General features: G+C 38.6%; 1 protein-coding gene across 1 annotated transcript in view; it reads right to left on the bottom strand.

The window, feature by feature from the left end:
* tmx3b (thioredoxin related transmembrane protein 3b) overlaps nt 1-20,081 on the bottom strand; it is a 44,636-nt gene that overhangs the window by 18,924 nt on the left and 5,631 nt on the right. Inside the window, exons 6-10 of the mRNA XM_008396569.3 lie at nt 17,045-17,125; nt 16,525-16,624; nt 16,285-16,362; nt 15,467-15,533; nt 5,325-5,423 (exon numbers count right to left, since the gene is read on the bottom strand). Coding sequence (XP_008394791.1) covers nt 5,325-5,423; nt 15,467-15,533; nt 16,285-16,362; nt 16,525-16,624; nt 17,045-17,125 — 425 coding nt within the window. The remainder of the gene's footprint in view (nt 1-5,324; nt 5,424-15,466; nt 15,534-16,284; nt 16,363-16,524; nt 16,625-17,044; nt 17,126-20,081) is intronic.

The following is a 20,081-nucleotide window of genomic DNA, read 5'->3' as shown; positions in this document are numbered from 1 at the left end:
CATCAATTTCACCCAAGAACTTTGTGCTTGGAAGTTGTTCACATCCAAGTTGTTCACATTTGAGTTGACATTAATCCACTTCTGAATTTGTGGTAGTTTCTTTTCAAAGAACTGAATGGCTATTTGAAATGTTGGTATTTACTGTTACTATTAATAATTTACTATTTGTTTTCGAGTCAGCCAGCAAGAATCTAACACTTCTTATGCGTCATTGTTTTTTTTTTTTTTGATGCAAGTAAATATAGCTGAGGATTTTTTTTAAAGGGGGGCCTGTTATGCTTTTACACATATTAACATAGGTCTATACAAAACATTTTTTGCACCAAGTCATTCTCAGATAAAATCACCTGCTCAGCTCTGCATATTTTAAGCTCAACTAGGATCAATGCATGATTGGACTGAACTGAATTTCTTTTGCGTAAAGTGTCTTGAGATGATGTGTTGTAAATCGGCGCCATATAAATAAAATAATTGAATTCTTAGTTGAATAATTAAAACTTTTAAACTAAAATCTGTGAGGGGTACGAATACAAGTATAAATATGGGGTAGAAAAAGATCAATTGCAGCCAAAACCTTTTTTATCTGAAACCCAACTATTTAGCCTTTATCACACTCTAAACTGACCAAAGCTTTTTTCATGTTTTCATCTTCAATTGTCTCAGACTTCATCAGACGAGGCATTAATTGGACATTAGCAGAGACAAGCCAAAATGTTTTGCCGTTGCTTTTTCACTTTATCAACAGTTTGCATGAGCTCAAGTCCTGCTTCAGAAGTTTGGTGTTTAATGCGAAACATGCCTCAGATTCAGAGATGTATTATTACTGACCAGTTTTTCAGCTTGCTACTCTCTGCTATCAAGTCTCTCTGCATGATGCTTGGTGTTATTTGCGACCCAGAGTTGGAGAGCAAACACATTGAAATATAAAACTCAAGGTTGTTTTCTACAGGCCCATATTTAAAAACGAGAATCAATTCGAGCTCTTCCGTCATTAAGGCTTGATTACCGTATCACGCGGGTCAAGATGTTTTGGATTCTTAATGCCAAAGCTCTGATCATCGCTCACATCAAAAGGTTCGGGATGAGAATGAAATCATGCTTCATCAGAGAGAATTTCTGAATAACTTATAGTAAATGTTCAAGTCCATCAAGTTAAAAGATCGTCCGCTGCAAGCGTAAAGAGCCGCTTAGCGACAGAATCTAATTTAATGCATCCATCTGAGACCTCACATCGTTTTTCTGTAAATTTGCCAGAGCATTTTCAGAAACTATAGCTAGCTCAGTTTTATAATCCACTGGTTTAGTGACTGTATTGTTTACCCAGCTGAAGACTAACAGTTTGCGTCTTAAATCCAGTATAAATATGCAGCAAGCGTGATATCCATGTGATAGATGTAGAAAAACGAGAGGACACAAAAATTGGTACGTGGAAGATGACAAATGTTTTCTGGTTCTCCTGTGCTGTTATTGCGGTTGTCTCCGCTTCTGAAGAATAACCTTCCAATATCCCAGTGCACGACGACATAAAAGGAGAAGTGCTTTTTAATATCGCCAAACATATTCTGCTTTCAATATGCACCCAATCCATCTCCCCGTCTGCCTCTCTGTCCTTTAAATCCTCGCAGTTAAATAAACCTAAATTACAGTTTCGGGCTCTTCATTGATTTTTTTGGGTCACGCCAGTATTTAGATGTGGGTACAGAGTTCTGTGTCAGTATGACTTATGATGTGTGGGATGGAGGGGGGGATTTTTTTTAAGCATAAAATGTCATCCCAGCAGCTCCACTGAGCTGCAGTCCATGAAATGTGATATTCGGTTGAAAAGACTCCAGCAACAGGGCTTCTGCCAACTTTTTTTTTTTTTTTTTTTTTTACTTCCTTCAAGCCTTCACATGAATCAAAACTGCAAATTCTTGAACAGTCACACATTGTTTATCCAATTACAGCATTATTGCTAAGGTTTAAAAAGCAGGAAGTCTGGCTTAAAGGAGAAAGAAAGCAACTTGAAGTAGCCTAAATAGAATCAAACAGCACTCACTTACACAGAGAGAAGTACAATAGTAAGGTTTGTGTTTGGCTGATTTTGTTGTTGTTATACTGCTTTTATGTAATTAACCTTTTATCACTGGAAAGCCTGTTTATTCCCTCTTCAAAATGGTGTCACATGTGTAGGTCGAATAGAGTTGCGTACAGGAGTTACACCCATAAATAACTTGCCAAATCTTCTTTACCAATGCAAAACTGCTTATGATGGAGGAAGTGGGACGGTGTTTTCTCCATGATGGAAAAACAAGAATTATCAACACTGGAAGAGATCCCAATGCAGAGAAATGGAGATGAGATCCCGCAACCAGTGGTAATCCCGTGTCTCCAGACTTAAACCACTTCTCCATTATCATGTCTCCTTCTAACCGGTTAATGTCTGGTTTGGTTCTACCACAGTTGATTAATTGCAGCTAAAACAGTACAGTTTGTTCCTCTGTATTGTGGGCGTGAATTTAGGCAGGAATTTGGTCGGCGGTGAGCGCGCAGCAGCTTTGGTCGACATACTAATGAGGTTTGCAGCAACACTTGGCAATGGAGAACCTCAAGGTTTTAGATTTAGGTAATGAGGTCAGTAGATGTAAAGCAAAATCTACACATGAGCTTTATTTAAAAAGAAAAATTCAAAACAAAGAGATAACTGCACATCACAACTAATTAATATGATGTAGTTCTGACTGCTCCGTCAAACAGATCGCCGACTGGAGATGCAGTTTCTCGCCGTTACGTTTCTGACTGTCATGCTGCTTGCAGGGCAGCGAAACACGGTCATTCCACTAGAAAAGTTGACACGTGGGCTCATGGCGGTGCTCAAGATTAAATTCATAATTACGCTTCTCCACGTTGTGCAGCTTTATGACAGTAGACAACCTGTCTGCCAGCCCACTTTGGTGATTGAGATCTTGTATGGAGTTTGCAATGACATAAATAAGGCAATCTTTGAATTCAATCTGCTGGCTGGCACGGCTTGTACTACTCCTGAAATAAGTACGAAAACGGGGAAGAACCGTGTAAAGCAACCAAATGGAGATGAATTTGGACCGGGTCAGAACCGGTCAAAGCCGCTGTAGTGGAGAAGCCCCTTCAGAGACTGAACTGTATGCTACATCGTCTGATTGGATTCTACAACCTGCTGCATTTGGACATAAGCTGCTTTTTCTTCCATATCTGAGATGCTTACATTTAGTTTGAAGTTGTTTTAGGTGAGCAATTCAGCTAAGCGCAGAGCGAGCTGTGTGCTTTACTGCTGTTGAAAAATGCACACCATGACATGGGTCGCTCAACCTTTCTTTCTGTACCTGCATGAGAAACCTTAATCTCTCCAAATATCGGAGCATAAACACAGCTGGGAGTTCACTCTGTTTTGCTTGGGTGTCACTTAAAAGTTACCCAACAAAACATTGCATTGCATTCCTAGTTCCACGTAGGTTGACAATGCTGTACTGAATATTTTCAGTAAGAATTCGTGTGCCGTTAAAATAAAGAAAAGAGCTTACAAAGTCTGAGAAATTTCAGTTTAATGGAAGCAAAATGTAAGGGAATGAAAACCGACTAGAGAAGTGTACAGATTATTGCAACATTTTTGCACCAGTAAGTATTTTAGGGACAACATCAGGGTTATCTCTCTTGCCTTAGGAAACGTGAACATATAGAAAATTCATGCATTAAACTGCACACCTTGTTGGAATCCAGCCACCTACCCAGCAAACCACAGCTGCTCTAATGCTGTAAGAATAAAGCCCATAAAGGAAGAAAATACTGTGTCTAATATTAGAGAAGCACTGCACAGAGTATCAATGTACCGCTGTTTAAGAGGCAGTTTGCATTTCACATTTGAGCTTAAATTACCTTTACAAGGAAAGGAGTTTTTGAACAAGAATAACAAATATGGCTGTTTCTGGAGGGCATAAAGACTGAGCAAAAATAGCTCCATCAGTACAGTTGAAGCTGACCAAGCTTCTGATAGAAGATGTTTGACTTTTAATTTTAAAGCTGCCCTATGGCAAGCAACATATTTGAGGGCGAGGCTGTCAAACATTAAGGCGTTTTTTAAATAACGTTTTGAGGACATGCTTGATTTATGCTTGTGTTTTAATATGCCGTTTAGAAATGTTTACCAGCGTCTTTGGTCGTAAAGATTAAAGAAGAGCTACATGCATGAAAGAACAAAATAAAAAAAACCACAGCTATAGCGCAAAATATAAAGCATTAAAATGAGTCTGTAAAAAATTTGAGCTCCGTTTCATCTGGTAAAGAAACATTGTCAAAATATAACTAAAGTAAATTTCCAGGAGGAAGTTCTCATATGCTCCTTGGCTCTGGGCACCAAGAAAGGAGACAAGGATGACTGCCGATGCTGGCTTCTACCATAGCGCTAAAATGATTTCCACTGTGTGTATTAATGCATATTGAAGTATATTTGGTGTTTGAACTTTTAAAATTGACAGTTATTTTAGTTTTCTTGAATTGTTGTTACTTCCAGCACACAGAGTGGCTCGGGATCCACACCATGTTTGAGCTAAGGGTGTGCGATTGTTTAAGATTAATTTTGGGGAAATCTGGATTTCTTTTCACCCATGCTCTCCTTATATTTCCATTGTTCAGAGTGTTGTCAAATAAGATGCTAGGCCTTGGGTAGGGTGATAAGTGTGTTTTTACAGATCTACATTTATTTGGACTTCAAATTCAAATCAATTCACTGAAGGGATGATTGTAATAAAATGCAGTTTTGGGAAATATTTTCCATCTTATGTCATGCCTTTTTCAGAAAAGGAAGCAAGAATTTTTTTTTATCATTATTAAAATCAGAAATCAGATTTGTTATGATAAAATTCTAGATTTTATTTTCAAACAATATTGTCCAGCCCTAATTTTAACCTTTATTTTCCAATTTTAATCCCCTATGGATTACAGAAAACTATCTATAAATTCAAAAATGTATGCAGAATTATTGTTAAAAAAATAAAAATAAAAATTATGAACATTTTCTGACAAATACTTAACCAAATCTGAAAAACTGCAAATCAAATATATCATTAAAAGTCACAAATGTATGTGATAAAACAAATGGATGGCCGCTACACATTTCAAATTTAACTCTGTAAATGTTACAATTTGTTGCATTTATTTGTACAACAGCGACACGTTTTTTTTTTTAATTGGGGGTTATCTCTTGGAAAATTACATGTGGATGTTAGGGAACAATATGCTTTGCTGCAAAATAGCATTCTTTAGATCAAAACAGATGAAAATGAAATAAGTCTGCAAGTGGAACACGCTACCTGTTTCTCCAAGCTCATACAAGGTAAAGCCGTCAATTTGAAGGTAACCCTGGAAGCGCTCCTTGTTCACCCACAACGACAGGCTGCCGTCCTCATACTCTGCAAACATACAGGGGGGGAATCTTTCAGAAACAAAGGGACAGAGCAGCTTATTGAGATTCACCACACAACCTGTCAATATCAAAAGCAAAGCATAGCAAAGTATTGATGGCTGGACTGTCAGAAGATCACAATGTTTACAACACGTAACCTCTTTGGGGGGTAAAGAGCGAGACACTGTCTGAGCATTCACAGACACGGTAAAAAAAGATCAGAGGCGTCTGAATTGGTCTGGGTCATAAACGGCACTATAGACAGATGACAAGTGAACAGATAAACAAAATAACAGGGTTGAGAATATTTTATTCCGGGTGGATTGTCAACAGTTATGTAGAATGAACAAAACATGTTTTATTCATCAAGTAAATGGTTGTCAAAAATACTAAATTATCCATTTGACATAAATATTTTCCATGCTGTCCCGATTCTCTCATCAGTTCTGCTTGTCAATCACAAAAAGCAAGGAAGAAAAAACTTTCATACTATTTTTAATGCATGCACTAGTATGGACAAGTATACAAACCACTTTGACAGCCAACAAAGTGGAAATATTATTTGTACCGTATTTTCCGCACTATATGGCGCACCTAAAAACCTTCAATTTCCTCAAAAGTCAACAGTGCGCCTTATAATCCGGTGCGCCTTATATATGGACCAATATTGAGCCACAACAGGTCTAGAAACTACGGTAAGCAGCCGCCGACTTCATTTTCCCCAGTAGAAGTAGTGGTGCGAGGTGCATGCCGGGATAGTTGTCAGAACGCTGGTTTGTTAATAAAGTTTGATAATACATTTAAAGCCAGAGGGGGCGGAGGTAGAGAGACAGAGACTGCGCCGGCAGCGTGTCGGTTGGTCTGTGTTACCCAGAAAGCAGTTGGGCACAATATCGCAACAACAACACCGTGAGTGAAACAATGACTGGGGCAGCCTACTATATAAAGTACTTGGGGACCATTTCTTTACAAATGTGGATGTGTAATAATAGAATACGGAACAAATTGGCAACCCAAACTGAAGCGTCTATTCCATGTGCCTTATAATGCGGTGCGCCTTATGTATGAAAAAAGTTTTAAAATGGGCCATTCATTGAAGGTGCGCCTTATAATCCGGTGCGCCTTATAGTGCGGAAAATACGGTATTTGGAAGGCCAACGTAAAGCAGTTTATAAGTGTGAAGAAAATGGCAAAATGTGTTGTGTTGTGTCTTCAGCTCTTGTTATACTCTGATGCCACTAAATAAAATCTAGTTCAACTACGGTTATAATATTTTTTAGCTTTGGAGGAACGACAGAGATCCACAGCTCATGTGGATTATGAGTATTAAAGGAACAAATATTAGTTGTTTACATTGCAAATATGATCTTGAAAAAAAAGTGGGAAGAAGAAAGTTATTGTTTAGGGGTGTGCAATAAGAGTAAGACATGCGAGTGCTATATAACAGCTGAATCTTGCTAAGGTAATATTGATTACAATAAATCCAAGTTGTCGTAAATCTAATTTTTTTTCTCTCCATTAAAATTTCACACCAGTCTTCATGAGCTTTAGTATCTTTCATACTAAAAATTTACAGCTATCTACGGTTCAGTTTCTGAAGATGCACCTAGTCCCTGATTTTTCTGTGGAATATAATTAAAAAATACAGGGCAATCCTGGAAGAAAGTCAGATGCTGCAAAAGACTTGAGAGGTGGAGGTTCACAACCCTAAACATTCATCTATATATTCACACACAATAGAATAGTTTAGATGAAACGGATTTATGTTAGAATGATCCAATCAGAGTCCCAACCTGAATCCAATTCAGAATATGTGGCAAAACTTGAACAGTCTCAATGAGCTTGAACATTTCCTGAAAGAAGAAAGTCTTTGTCGCTAGATGTGAAAAGATGATAGTGCAATTTTCTAAGACTTCAAGCTGTAATCGCAACAGAAGATGGTTCTGCAAAATTCTGAGAGAGGGTTGCTGAATACAAATGGATGCCACACGTATCTTATTTCTACTTGTAAAACTCTAAAAAAATCTGATGTCATTCTTTTTCTTCTATGTGCTACTTTGTAATAGTCCGTCGTGTAAAATCTCAAAGTATAGCAAGCTTTGCAATCATGACCTGACAAAATGTCACCAAGTATGAAAATAATTCAAAGGATAAGGTCAAAGACAATATTTTTTGCAAGGCATTTTATCTTATGCATGTCATGTACAAAAAGAAAAAATATATATCATTTCTAGACAAACACCTGGAGGCAGTCAGTATGAGGGGTGTAGAACAAGATCAGTGAGGCATTAGAAACTAAAAAAGCGGAGAAAAGCAAAAGGATGCACATAATTACTGTCAAATGTAACCAGAACCTTAATATGACATGTTAATAAGTTATCCTGACCTTTACGCTGCCACTTAAGTAATTACAGGAACACTGATGATTTTTAACATGATTCTCATGCTGCAGGGCCTCAAAGGAGCCGAGGGCACAATACCGAACATGACAACTTAAAACCCTTGAACGCGCTTTTAAATGTGCAAGGCTGTGCCTTACAGTTGCATTAGAATGCATTTCTCCCAGAGCCTTGCTGCTATGCGAAGGCAATGGAGTGCTGCTGTAAAAGCCTGCTGAGTCAGTCGATCTGGTAGACATTCCAAAGGCTTCTTCCCACAGATGTTTTGGCTTTATAGACAGCATGCAGCTGCCCAACTTTTCCCCAGAAGCAACAGAGCGAGAGCGAATAGAGAAAAGAAGGTGGGGGCTGGGGGCCGCGTTCTTTTTAAGGTTGTACCATCTGATGAAGCTCTTGTACACGACTCAACTTGCTTCACCTTGAATCAAATTAGAGTCGCTCTCTTCTCGGGGCATGGGGCTCAGAAATTTCATGCTGCCCTACAGGAGCCCGTCAGCCAAGAGTTCGCACAGTGGGGAGACAACATGGAGAAATGAGGGGCAGGAAGGGGAATAAAAACAGACAGTGGGTGGAGAGGGGATGATCTGGTGTCAGGAGTTTGGAGCTGAGGTAGGAGGGAGCGCTGACACATTTCAAGGATGAAGGTTAATGGTAGAAAAGACCTGGGAGTCTATGCAAATAGAAAGAAACAGAATGACAGTGGAGAAAAGCAGAGGAGGGAAGGTAGCTTCATCAAAGAGAACTTAAACAGAGACAGAAGGTTGATGAGGATGAAAAGACAGACGGTTGAACATAAAGTGTAAGAAGGATGTAAAAAATGAAAAGATTTCTTCCGTTACAGAGAATAAGATAATGTGACAAGCATCCATAAAGCACTAAGACACATTACAATGAGAGCAGGAAATGAAATCTGACGCTCAAGACCTGATGAATAAGAAGACTCAGAATAAAAAACGACACCAACTATTAGAGGGATTACCGTGAGATTTCAAGGTAATGCTATAGATGAACTAAACAGTTATAGCTTCTAATGAAAGGCTCTTTTAATCCTACAACCTCTTAATTATAGCATTTAATGAATAAATTGCAGATCAAACATCAAGAGTAGAAACATCCATCCCACCGAATACACTGTGAATCTGTCTCAGGGTTTCCCCTAGTGTATTATAAGCCTGGCGGGCTACCAGGCTTTCCTCGTGTCCCCACCAGGCTAAGCATTGGTTATTTATGCAAGTCTTTTTAAAATGTTTGCATTTATGTCTCAAACGGCCCGGTCTACGGAAGACGGGTCCTTCGAAGGCCACGAATATGGACGATCGGAAGAGAGAAACTAAGTGTTTCATAAAATGCCACGTATGCTTGAATTGAAAGTTATTTTTTGAAACAGTAACTCCTTTCTCATCTTTACAGAATGTGTGTCGCTTTTTCCATGTTGCTCCTGTTGTGAATAGTGATTGTATGATGGGATCAATGGTGTGAAATTCATGCTGGGTTATGCCGTGTCAAAACCTGGTGAGTTCTTTTGTGTTACACCACCTTAATACATTTTCCTTTTTTTTCCCTCATAATAAAAAACTTGACCTGTGTTTGTTGTGTAATACTTCATACACATTTCACAACCCAGCATCATCTCTCATAACTTAATGGTTATTGATTTAATACTTAGTCTCAGGCTGGAAAGGCAAGCAATCAATTCAAATCTCTGTTCATCGTGTCACCTGTCAGTTCACTATGAGGTCAAGTGGTCTGATGGTTATCAGTTCAATAATCCAACATTTCAGGGTGTGAATAATTAACTTTATAACTGGACCATTACAGTAATAATTCACGCAGTTCCACAAACTGTATTGAAATTGTGAACATATGCGAAAACACAGCATATGAAAGCACCGGCTCTCATGTTATGGAGGTTTGATATACACAGAATCTGTCGCAGTCTGGTTGGCTGTTAAACTGTAAGTGGAGCACTGTGAAACAATATTGCTTAGATACTGTCCTCTACACAGCCGTGAACTGTTGCATACTGCAGAACTGCCATTCAAATCAGGCAGAAAATGAATTTATGTGACATCATGTCTTTTACCAGAGATGCAAATAAATGTGGAGGGTGATATGTAAGCTATGACCAGTTTCATAAAAAATTTAACTCTTACCAGTTGTCATCTGTAGCAATAAGTGCAGGAAAGCAAGGATTTTTAAATGCTTTTTACATTTTTACTGTAAACGTAGAGCACTGTAGCATTTTAACATTGTTATTTACAAGGACTGACTCATTCACATTAAACCTAATTTAAACTAGAGGAACGGAAGCAAAGGTAAAAATGTTATCTGTTAGCTTTTAGTTCAGCATGTTATCCCTATTCAAATAATCAGAGGTAAACACTGCCTGTGTCTAGCTTATCTAAACAGTGTCATTTTTATGACTCGTTATTCAGTCTCTACTTTAAATTAACCCAATCAGCAGACATGAAACAAGTTCTACCTCATGGCAGCCACATCCATGAACATTTCCTTAAAAGGTGCAACACCATCAAACCATTAACCACTGATGCAGATTAGAAGAAAAGCATTGATGCAACTGAGAGTAGTAAAAAGGGTAAATTAGGATTGTAAAACACATTTTCCATGTAAAAAAAAAAATTCCAGACTAGAATTTCCAGGGTTTTCAGTCCTGCATAAAAACAGTTGGCAGATTTCACATGTGGAGCAAAGAAAGAACAAAAGGAAGGATGAAGGGAAGGATGAAATGTAGAACAAAATAAAGGACAAAAGCAAGAAAGAATGAAAAAAAAAATAGGACACAAGAAAGTGAAAAAAGACTTAAGGAAAGACACATGGGATGAAACAAAAAATGGCAAAAAAGGAAGAGCGATTAAAGAAAGAAAAAAGGTAATAGAAATAGCACAACATTCACACAAAGAAAACATAAAATCTGGAAAAACAAATATTTTTCAATGCTCGTTTTCTTTTGTACCAATTCAAACCTGAAAAGTACTGAAATCATATTCCAAAACTTTCCAGACCGAGTTGGAACCCTTGGAATATGCCAATCTTGTGAAAGAAGCAATGACAAAAACAACTTCTATCCTGAAAATAATGTTTTTCTGTCTTTGTATAAAACAGACCATGTCGGTCAGTGTCTTCATCCACACGCACATAATGATCAACACTACTGAGAGCCTGCAGCACAGTAACAGCTTACACCAGCACAGCAGCACAGCACTGAGGATTTTAGTTGTTAAATATGCATGAGGCTCTGTGCCGGACTATATTTTAATGGCGTTCTTCAAAAGCGGGATGCTGCTGTTTTGGGAAGTGCGCAGCAACGGCAATCAAAGCTAAAACAACACTGTGTCAAATATCACGTTACACAAAGTGAGGGCTGGCTTTTGGACAGCGTGTCTCTGCTCAGTGGGAACTCTTCTTTAAAACAACACAGACCTGCACAGTAAGAGCACCGAGGTGCAGCAGTGAATTCCTAATAAGCGTTTTTGAATCTGAACCAACTCAAAATCTAAAACAAAAAAATGGAACTGCCAGGGGAAGACATTGTTTGCATATCCTAGGAAGAGCCAGCCTCTAAAGCCAGGAGATAAAAAAAATAACAAAAAAAACAATGAAGCTCATGAAAAGATGAACATGAAAGCCACACAGTGCTGTGCCAAACGGTTCATATCCCTTCAACTGTTCTGCATTTTAAACACAAACTTCTTTGTCTTTTATTTAGGTCCAACTCACATCTGTGGCTGACCAACATGTTTTGTCCTTTTGTTTAATTAGTTCAAGTCCAGTCAACCTGGACAGAGTCCTTTTTTGAAGATGGTTCAAGAAAGCATCCCCACAGCATGATGCTGCTCCTGCCATGTTTCACTGCATTTCTAGTGTTTTAAAGTCACAGTTCAGATATTATTTGACCTTTTAAGACTTGTTCTATGACTGTCCAGTATTTAACTTTATGTATATCCCCATCAACCTGGACCAGGTTGATGGGTTTCCTTGTCATTGCTGAAGACAAGCATCCCCACATCACAATCTTTCAACCACTGTGTATCAAAGTGAGTGGTAGCTAGGTGACCTCAAAACAAAGATGTTTGTAAAAACTTATGTTTTTAATTAGGTCGTCTTATGACTTTAAACGGAAGTTCCCTTCTCGCAAGTCTTGCGCAAAGGTCAGATTACAGTAGCCATATTGACAGCTTTTCTAAATCAATACTCTCCTTGCTCAGCCTCTCAGTTTTAGCAGATTTATCGAAGTAAATTTTCGGATGATGGATGGATTAGTGCTGTGATGTTTCTTACTTCTGAAGGGAACTGGTGGTACTGCATTTAATTTAGGGGTAACAGAGTAAGAGGGAATCAGTATGCAGACTACAACCTTCAGATTTTTACTTGTACAATTTGTAAAAAGCATATGTCATATTTCCACCCAGTTCACAGTTTTGTGGCTGGAACATGAAAGAAATGCACAAGTTTTAAAAGTGTGTAAACTTTTTCAATGCAACACCCACTCTGCCTGAAATAAAACTGGACAGCTATGCAAACGAAGTTCAGCCAAATTACATTTGATAACACACTTTCTGACAGAACGTCATGCAAAGTGAGGGATACAGAAAACCACATCACATGATTTAGGATCAGTTCTCTTATGAAGGATCAAGTCAGAGCAATTTAAGTGAGACAAGCCTGAGAAATAAAACAAAATAGACATAAACATGCTGTGGAGCTACAGAAGAGGAAACAAAAACAAGGATTTGGAAGTGGACGAGAGGAGTGGAAGGATTTCTTTCTGCTGTCATTGACTGCTTAACGAGCTGCAGTCGTGATGTTCGATAATAAACGTGTTTTTACTTTCAGAGATTAGAACAGAGGAGAAAAGAAGCACCCAGCGGGTCATTTTATCATCCAGTTTGGCTGCTCCATCTTTGACAGGTTTAATCCGCCGCATCCATGGCGATGCCGGACACGCGCATCCTCTGCATCCGGGTCCTGGAGGACTCTGCCGAGTGTGGCGTTTTTGTGGTTAACGTCTGCTGCTGCGAGCCTCGGCTCCTGCGGTTCTGGAGCACCAAGCCATTGTTCTGCAGCGCTCAGGTGGAGCAGTTGGGTGTGGGCTACAAGACCCCAACGCAGGTGGATTTTTTACTGCGGGCCGTGCGGCGCGTACCCAACCTTCCCAACAGCCACTACTGGGGGCCGTTCGTACTGGCACTGTGCCTCGACGCTCTTCACTTCCACTTCAGGCTGCCAGTTGAGGTTGAATCCGGCGTTGATGTTCAACGCATAATGAAGCAACATGGTAAACTCATACTGCTGCGGTGAAAAGCGTAAATCGGGAGAGTTTCTAAATACATTTTGTAATGTTTGTTTCTTTATTTTTAAGCTGGTTTGGCTTTGTTGGCTACATACAGCTTGAATTTCTCAAAGTGCAATCAATCAAACCTTAAATGGCTAACCTACACAATAGCAGATATTTCTGTGTTGAGAAAAATTTCCCATTAAAAAGCACTGAAAATGCCATTTTTGATACTATATTCCTCTTCACAAGAGCTAGTGTGTGTGTCTTGTAGTGTGTGTCACTGATAATGTTAGATTATTGTGTGAATATGTGTGTAATATATTTGAGGGCAAATATTTTTCATCTTCTGGTTGTTTCCTTTCGTAAGTATATTTATCTTTAAAAGACTGACCAGCATATCAATGAATGTCACAAAGGAAATATGCAAATCTTTAAAGGGTTAAGAATAAAAAAATATGTATATAAATAGGTTTTAATTTAATAGTTTTTCAGAAACTGATATATCCTTAGGGATCAGTGAATCCCTTAAGCATTAGAATAATTCCAGCTCCTCTTAACATCTGTGAATGTTTCTTACACATTTTGCCATACTTAAGATTTAAATCTGAAGTTTTCCATTCTTTTTAGCTGACTTTTTTTAAAACCAAGTAAGCAATAATTTTTAGAAGATATTTGTACAGAATCCAGATTTGAAAAAGAAAACTAACAAAGAGTAAGGAGGAAAGGTCACAAGAAATCATAATCTGTCGCGACCAAGTCTACTTCAGATTTGATCTTTCAAACACATTGAGCTGTCCTCTACAAATACTTTTTTTCATTACTCATGCAGTTAGTGATGACAATATTTTATCTCTTGCCAATGGCATATTCAATTCATATTTTCATGACCTTGCTTACTTAATAAGCCGAAAAAATGTAACTGTCTAAATGTAATGCATGTCAAAGTATGGGAATGATTTATTTGATCAACTTAAAAATTCAACAAGGTTCTAAATCTTATTAAAACTGTCTATTTCTAAACTGGACTGGGGGAAAAGCAGCTAATTGTTACTTACATGTTTCCTCTTTTTTAAGGTTGTAACAAAATATATATTTTTCCTATTGGCTGTTTAATACAACAAAGCCTCAGGTGACTTATTTCCATTCCTGGCTGTCTGATCCCCAGAGCAGATTGAAAGATGACTCAGAAAAATAAATAGTAAAACAGAGAAACACAGAATCCAGAGGGAAGACCAGACAAATCCTGATTAACTTGTGAGAACAGTTTTATGTATTGTCTCCTTTTTGTTCCCGTAGACAGATTTTTGTAACGACACGTTTTCTCTCACTTTCCCTCAAAACCTCAAAATGATCGACATTACTCAGCAACTTCTTGAATAGTTTGTTTTTTCATCTCTTATTTGGCTCGGGGGTTATCTAAAGTGGGAAACCATCCAATGATCTGGGCCAGAAGAGCGAGCGGCTATATCTTGCAAGCACAGCGGCCTTCGGGTCGAACAGCAGCTGTGTGCTGAGATTCCCTGTGGGCAGAGCTGAGACCCAGTCCAGTTTGCTGTTAGGTGACCCAAGACCTGGACCACAGTACGGCGTTCTAACTCTGAAAACTGATGGGTACCCGTGTCTCAAACTATTTTCCTTTTTCCGATTTCTACGAGAGAGATCTGTCAGTTAAATGTTGTTTTAATTTGCTAACAAACTTTAACATTAATATGAATAAATATTAAAGTGTCACTGTTCAATACAAGTCATTATTACATGTAATCAATTTGACTAATAGAAGTGAATCTTATTTTTGATAAGCATTGAGTTTACTTATCAAAGCTAAGCATTTTTATCCTAAACTACTTCTTTGAAGCTTAGAATGGATGGAACATAACATACAGTATTTTCCACTCTCTACTGTATTTTTCCACTCATATCCACACCTGGGATCAAACTCCACAGTTTTCCAGAACATTTCTGACTACCTAGCAAGCCCGTCTGTGAGAAATCTAACCGTTCAGCTCAGATTTTGTCGTTGCTTCAGTGTCAGTTCAGTTCTCAGCTTTGTTTAACTGTGTAGACAGTGAACAAGCACGGTGCTTGTTTCTTTTTCTGAAACCGCGGTCTCCAACGCCCACTCAGAACAGGCCCCAACAGCGAGGCCCACTATGCACGTCCGCCCAGAGACAAACCACCACGACATCCCTGGCCTAACCACACGGCTATAATAGAGGGCAGAGCCCAGGCTGGTTTATGATGAGTCGGGAACACCATAAGCTTGTGCGGCGAGGGAAATGATAGAACAGCGGGAAAGAAAAGCACAAGACAAGGGAGAATGTGTTAGACAAAGACGAGAAGTAACAATATACCTACCATCATAAGTAAAGTGGGATCCATCTTTGAAGACAACGACTGTGGGCAGCTCTGACAAAGACACGGACTGTTGGGAAAAAAAACCAAACCCCGTGTTACTTCATTGTAATTAAAAGATCGCTTGAAGCTGATTTGACTACAACTTTATAAATCATAATAACTGCAACATAAACACTACAGGAAACAATAAAAGTCAAAGAATATGATTTAAAACAAAGCACGGAGCAATTTATGAGGGTTACGTCATCTCGTTTTGTTACATTTACCAAAAGACCTGCCTTTTCACAGCACTTTTAAAGGGATAGTTCAGAATTTCTGTCAGACTTTCTGTGCATATGTGAAGTGTATACAATTTTAGACACTTATACATATGGAACTTTTTCACCTTTTGTCATGTTACAGCTACAAACTTCTGGATATTTATTTGGGATTTCATGTTTTACACCAACAGAAAGTAGAGCAACATGATAAACTGTAAAGTTTGAAAAGTGTGGCTTACATTTGCTTTCGGTCCCCCTGAGTGGAAACTTTGTAAATACTGAACAATTCTGGCACATAAATAAGGTTTGAATTGGACTATTCTACGGTAGTTCTGTCTTAATGTTATAGTGGTGTGTTCAGAGTGATGAACATGGTAGTTTTCCTCTTCATATAGTAGGATGCACCGATTGCAGTTTTATGGCCGATCACAATCTTTAAAAAGCTTGCCTGCCAATTCTGATTTTAGCAGAGAAATATAGGAAACATAGGAAAAGCACTAACAAAATTGTATCAAAGGTCCTTTCACTGAACTGAAAATACACCAACAAATGATTTACCTCAGGCAAAGCTTCCTCTGAAGCTGAGAAGAAATAAGTATAAACAATAAGTTCAGACGCCGCATCGTTGTACTTCTCCTGCAAACAGAAAAAAAGAAATCAGCTTTTAATTGTTTTCAACGGTAATAAAGGGGCAAGATGCATGTGATTTTTATTTATCCAGTCTACATTTTCAGCACTGTGTCTGATCTGAAAAGGCTTGGAACGAAAACAACGTCTCATTTCATGGGTGGTGCTTACTTTCAGAGGAGACTCTGCACCGACATACACAAAAAGAACATCGTGTCTCTTCAACATGTGTTCGAACATCTGCTTGCTGGGAAGAGCCCGGACGGCTGGTCTGGAGGAAAAAAACCCCACAAAATATGATTTATTTGGATGGGTCGTTACCTCAAATGGAGACAGCGAAAACATGCACTTTCAGGGAAGTCAAGCTGTTGATTTATACACTGATGGCTCCACCTAGTGGAGGTTTGCTAAGAGGAAAAAAATGTTTCCCCCTCTCAAGTTGGGGCCAAGCTTTTGATCATCCCCTCTGTCATGGATGGAGTTTGATTTCCCCTGAAGGAGGAGAAAATCTGTCAGGCTCGCTTTATGCAGTGGCTTAAAGTGGAGCATCAGAGGCATCCGCTGAGCTATGAAACAACTGTGTTCGGTGTTGATAAGCAGGCTTGGATGAGCTTTCATTAGCACAGCATGTGGCACTTGGAAAATAAAGGGGGAGGTTCTGCATGTCATATTGTTTCGGTCCGAGACTCACCCCGCCACCCTGTTGGCAAACTCCACAATATCGTCTTTTGTTCTGGGTCCCTTGTAGCTGTAGGCAAGGTCGCCCTTTAACCTGCACGACAAAGAGAGACAAAGCAGGGGTGAAAAGCCGTTCATGGTTTTCACGTGATAGGAAGCAAGTTTTAGGAGGTAAATAGTGATGTAATGTAGACAAAGTCATACTGTCACACATGAATCCTTATAAAGCTCTTTTAGCTGTTATCTGAACCCTACGTCTACACATTTCAAAGCCAAGACTTTTAAATAATTTATGATCATGCAAAAAAAAAAAGATCCATTATTAATTTAATTTTCATGACAGGTATTTCTTCTGCAGGAAAGCTTCACTTTTGGTTCAAGCAACTGTAACTGTTGAGGAAAGAAAGAATAACACCAAGAGGAATTAAATGAAAGACAAAAGGGACCACATAAAAAAGGACAACAAGAAAGGAGTAACGGTGGGACACAGGTGAGGAAGGACAGATTAAAAGACAAGGAAAGAAGGAAAAAATAGAAGTTAGAAAGGAAGAAATAAAGAGAGGAAAGGCAGACAAAAATAAGGAATGAAGGAAAGAGAGATGGACAGTTAGAAGCCGGGATGGAGGGACAGAAGCAGGGGCACAATGAAGCAAGAAGGAAGTTAAGAATGGGAGGGAGTGAGGAAAGGAGAAGAAAAATGAGCCAGGAAGATGGAAAGGAAGGACAGAGAGAGGGAGAGAGGAAGAAAGAAAGTGAAGAACAATTAGACATTAGTCTAGAAAGACAGATTTGTTCAATTCTCCAACTTTTTGTCTATACTCATCAGTGTCTGAAAAATCCTGAAATCGCTCCTATTCCCAGTAGGAGCTCCTCACAAATCCATCAGACGGTCAAAATTCATCACTTTAATTTGAGCTATTTTATATTCCAAATTTAACAGGTACTTGGAAATAAAGGCTGCCATGATATTAGAGAGTTGGGCCTAAAACTTAAAACGAACCCATCAAAGAGACGGCGAGCCCATTAACAGTGGCCAAATTAACTAGCTGTTACATTGAAAACTGATGAGTTCAGCAACATTAAAGAAAACGACAGTAGATAATGAAAGCATCGTCTCCATAACAAAAAAAAAAAAACACCTCAACATCCAGCTAAGTGATGAAAACTCACTATGGGGTATCCGGGTAATTATCCCAGAGAAAAACAAACACACAACATAAAAGAGTAGGTGAAAAATAGTTATTGATATCAAATTAAAAACCCACAATAACATGCTATTAAGTCAAACCCGATCTAAAACAGCATTTTTCAGACAAATATGATAAATGTCAACATATTCCTGAGCTAAAAGGTTTCAGACAAACTCATTTAATCCACTGTCAGCATGGGACATCATACAGACAGACAGATAGACACGGCTTCCTGTTACAACGGGTCACGAGACACTTTCTTTAAAAAGACAGAAGACGACAGATGAATTCTTGGCTGTTCAGGGATGAACCATCTGCTCCAACTCAGGCAAATGCTCTAAAACTGTTCGGATGACACTTGACAGCCAGAGCATAGATGGACAGTGACCCAGAACATAATGCAAGAGGAACCCAAGACTTTCTGAAGGAAAGGGAAATGGACTTATTATGCAATGGCTGAGTCAACAAGACAAGCATACCAGAAAGACATCAGTATTAACGGCCAGCTTTGAATTTTCATTTGAGAACCTTCTGGAAAAATCCTCAAGTTTCGTAGTAACAAGAGTGTCAAACTAAACTGACAAATTTATTAATCAAATTATCAATTTATGAGTTGGCATCGCCTATTAGAGATTACTAAAGTTACCAGGTAACCGTGTTAAAACTGTTATGTGCGTGTATTCCTCAAACAGTAAGAGTTTTACCTTAACTCTACAATTTTCAATAATCATTTCCAGTTTCTGCATTTTCCATAAAATGCATAGGCGGAAAGCTCATAAAAATATAACTTTACAACACTCTTCACCCTTCCTGTTCTCACCTTAAAGTCTTGTTCTCACACAGAGCCTGAATGAACAGCAGATATGTCTCAGCATGTTTTAGAAAACGATCTAAAAAGCTTTAAAACGTCCTCCAACTTTATTTTTAACATCAATAAATTATAATATGCATTCCATTGACGCTCACTTGTCAGATAACAAATACCTTTTCAACATATCAACCTTTAAACGGGTAATAAACATACTTTTCATTAATCCTACATTTCTGTATTTAATGTTTTCACTAAATACAGAAAGTTGCAGAAATTTCCGCCTCTCGTAGTTAGGTCCCATCAAGTGGAAAAATGGTCCAATTCTGGTTAGCAACATATTCCTCTGTGAAACTATAATTTTACATTTCATCTATTTTGTGGTTTCATCCATTTGTGGGAGGTTTCAACACTAATCTGTTGTACATCCCAGAGAAATGTTCTTATTCTGTAATATGGTGTTATGTATACAACAAAAAGACAGTAACCTGATGTGATTTGGTCATAAACTGATAAGTAATTTGCAAATAACATCTTGGCTGCACATTAATAGAGATTTATGCTAGGCCACCCTTTACATAAAGGCTTAAAATGATGCATTTAGACAGCATTTCAGATTCTTGGTGGCTTAACGGAATAAAATGTCCTATTACAACTTAGGCTTTAAAGTAACACACACAGACTTACAAAGTAGGGCTAATACTTTATGCATGAGATTCAATAAAGAATAAAAAACCCTGACACATTCCTCCCACATTCATAAAACTGTTGCTGTAGATTCGTCAGCTGCCTGTTAATGCTGTTAATGCCATGGCTCTCACTTTCAGACAGATCCCAAAGGTGCAGCGTGGCACTGAGAGACTCCGGAGGCCATTGAAACCCAATGATCTCATGAACATGTTGGTGTGATAATGCCAACCGATCATGCTGGTAGAGGCCATTAGGGCCTGCACAGAGTCAGCATCAGTACTCTGACGTACCACAGAATTTCAGTAAGGCTCAGCTGGTATTCGGGGCTTAAATGTGCGGCAGAAAAGAACACCCCACTTCTT

This window comes from Poecilia reticulata, chromosome 20 (genome assembly GCF_904066995.2).
Source record: "Poecilia reticulata chromosome 20, P_reticulata-male-v2, whole genome shotgun sequence".
In the NCBI taxonomy this organism is placed as follows: Eukaryota; Metazoa; Chordata; class Actinopteri; order Cyprinodontiformes; family Poeciliidae; genus Poecilia; species Poecilia reticulata.
This window is presented reverse-complemented; position numbering and strand designations above follow the sequence as displayed.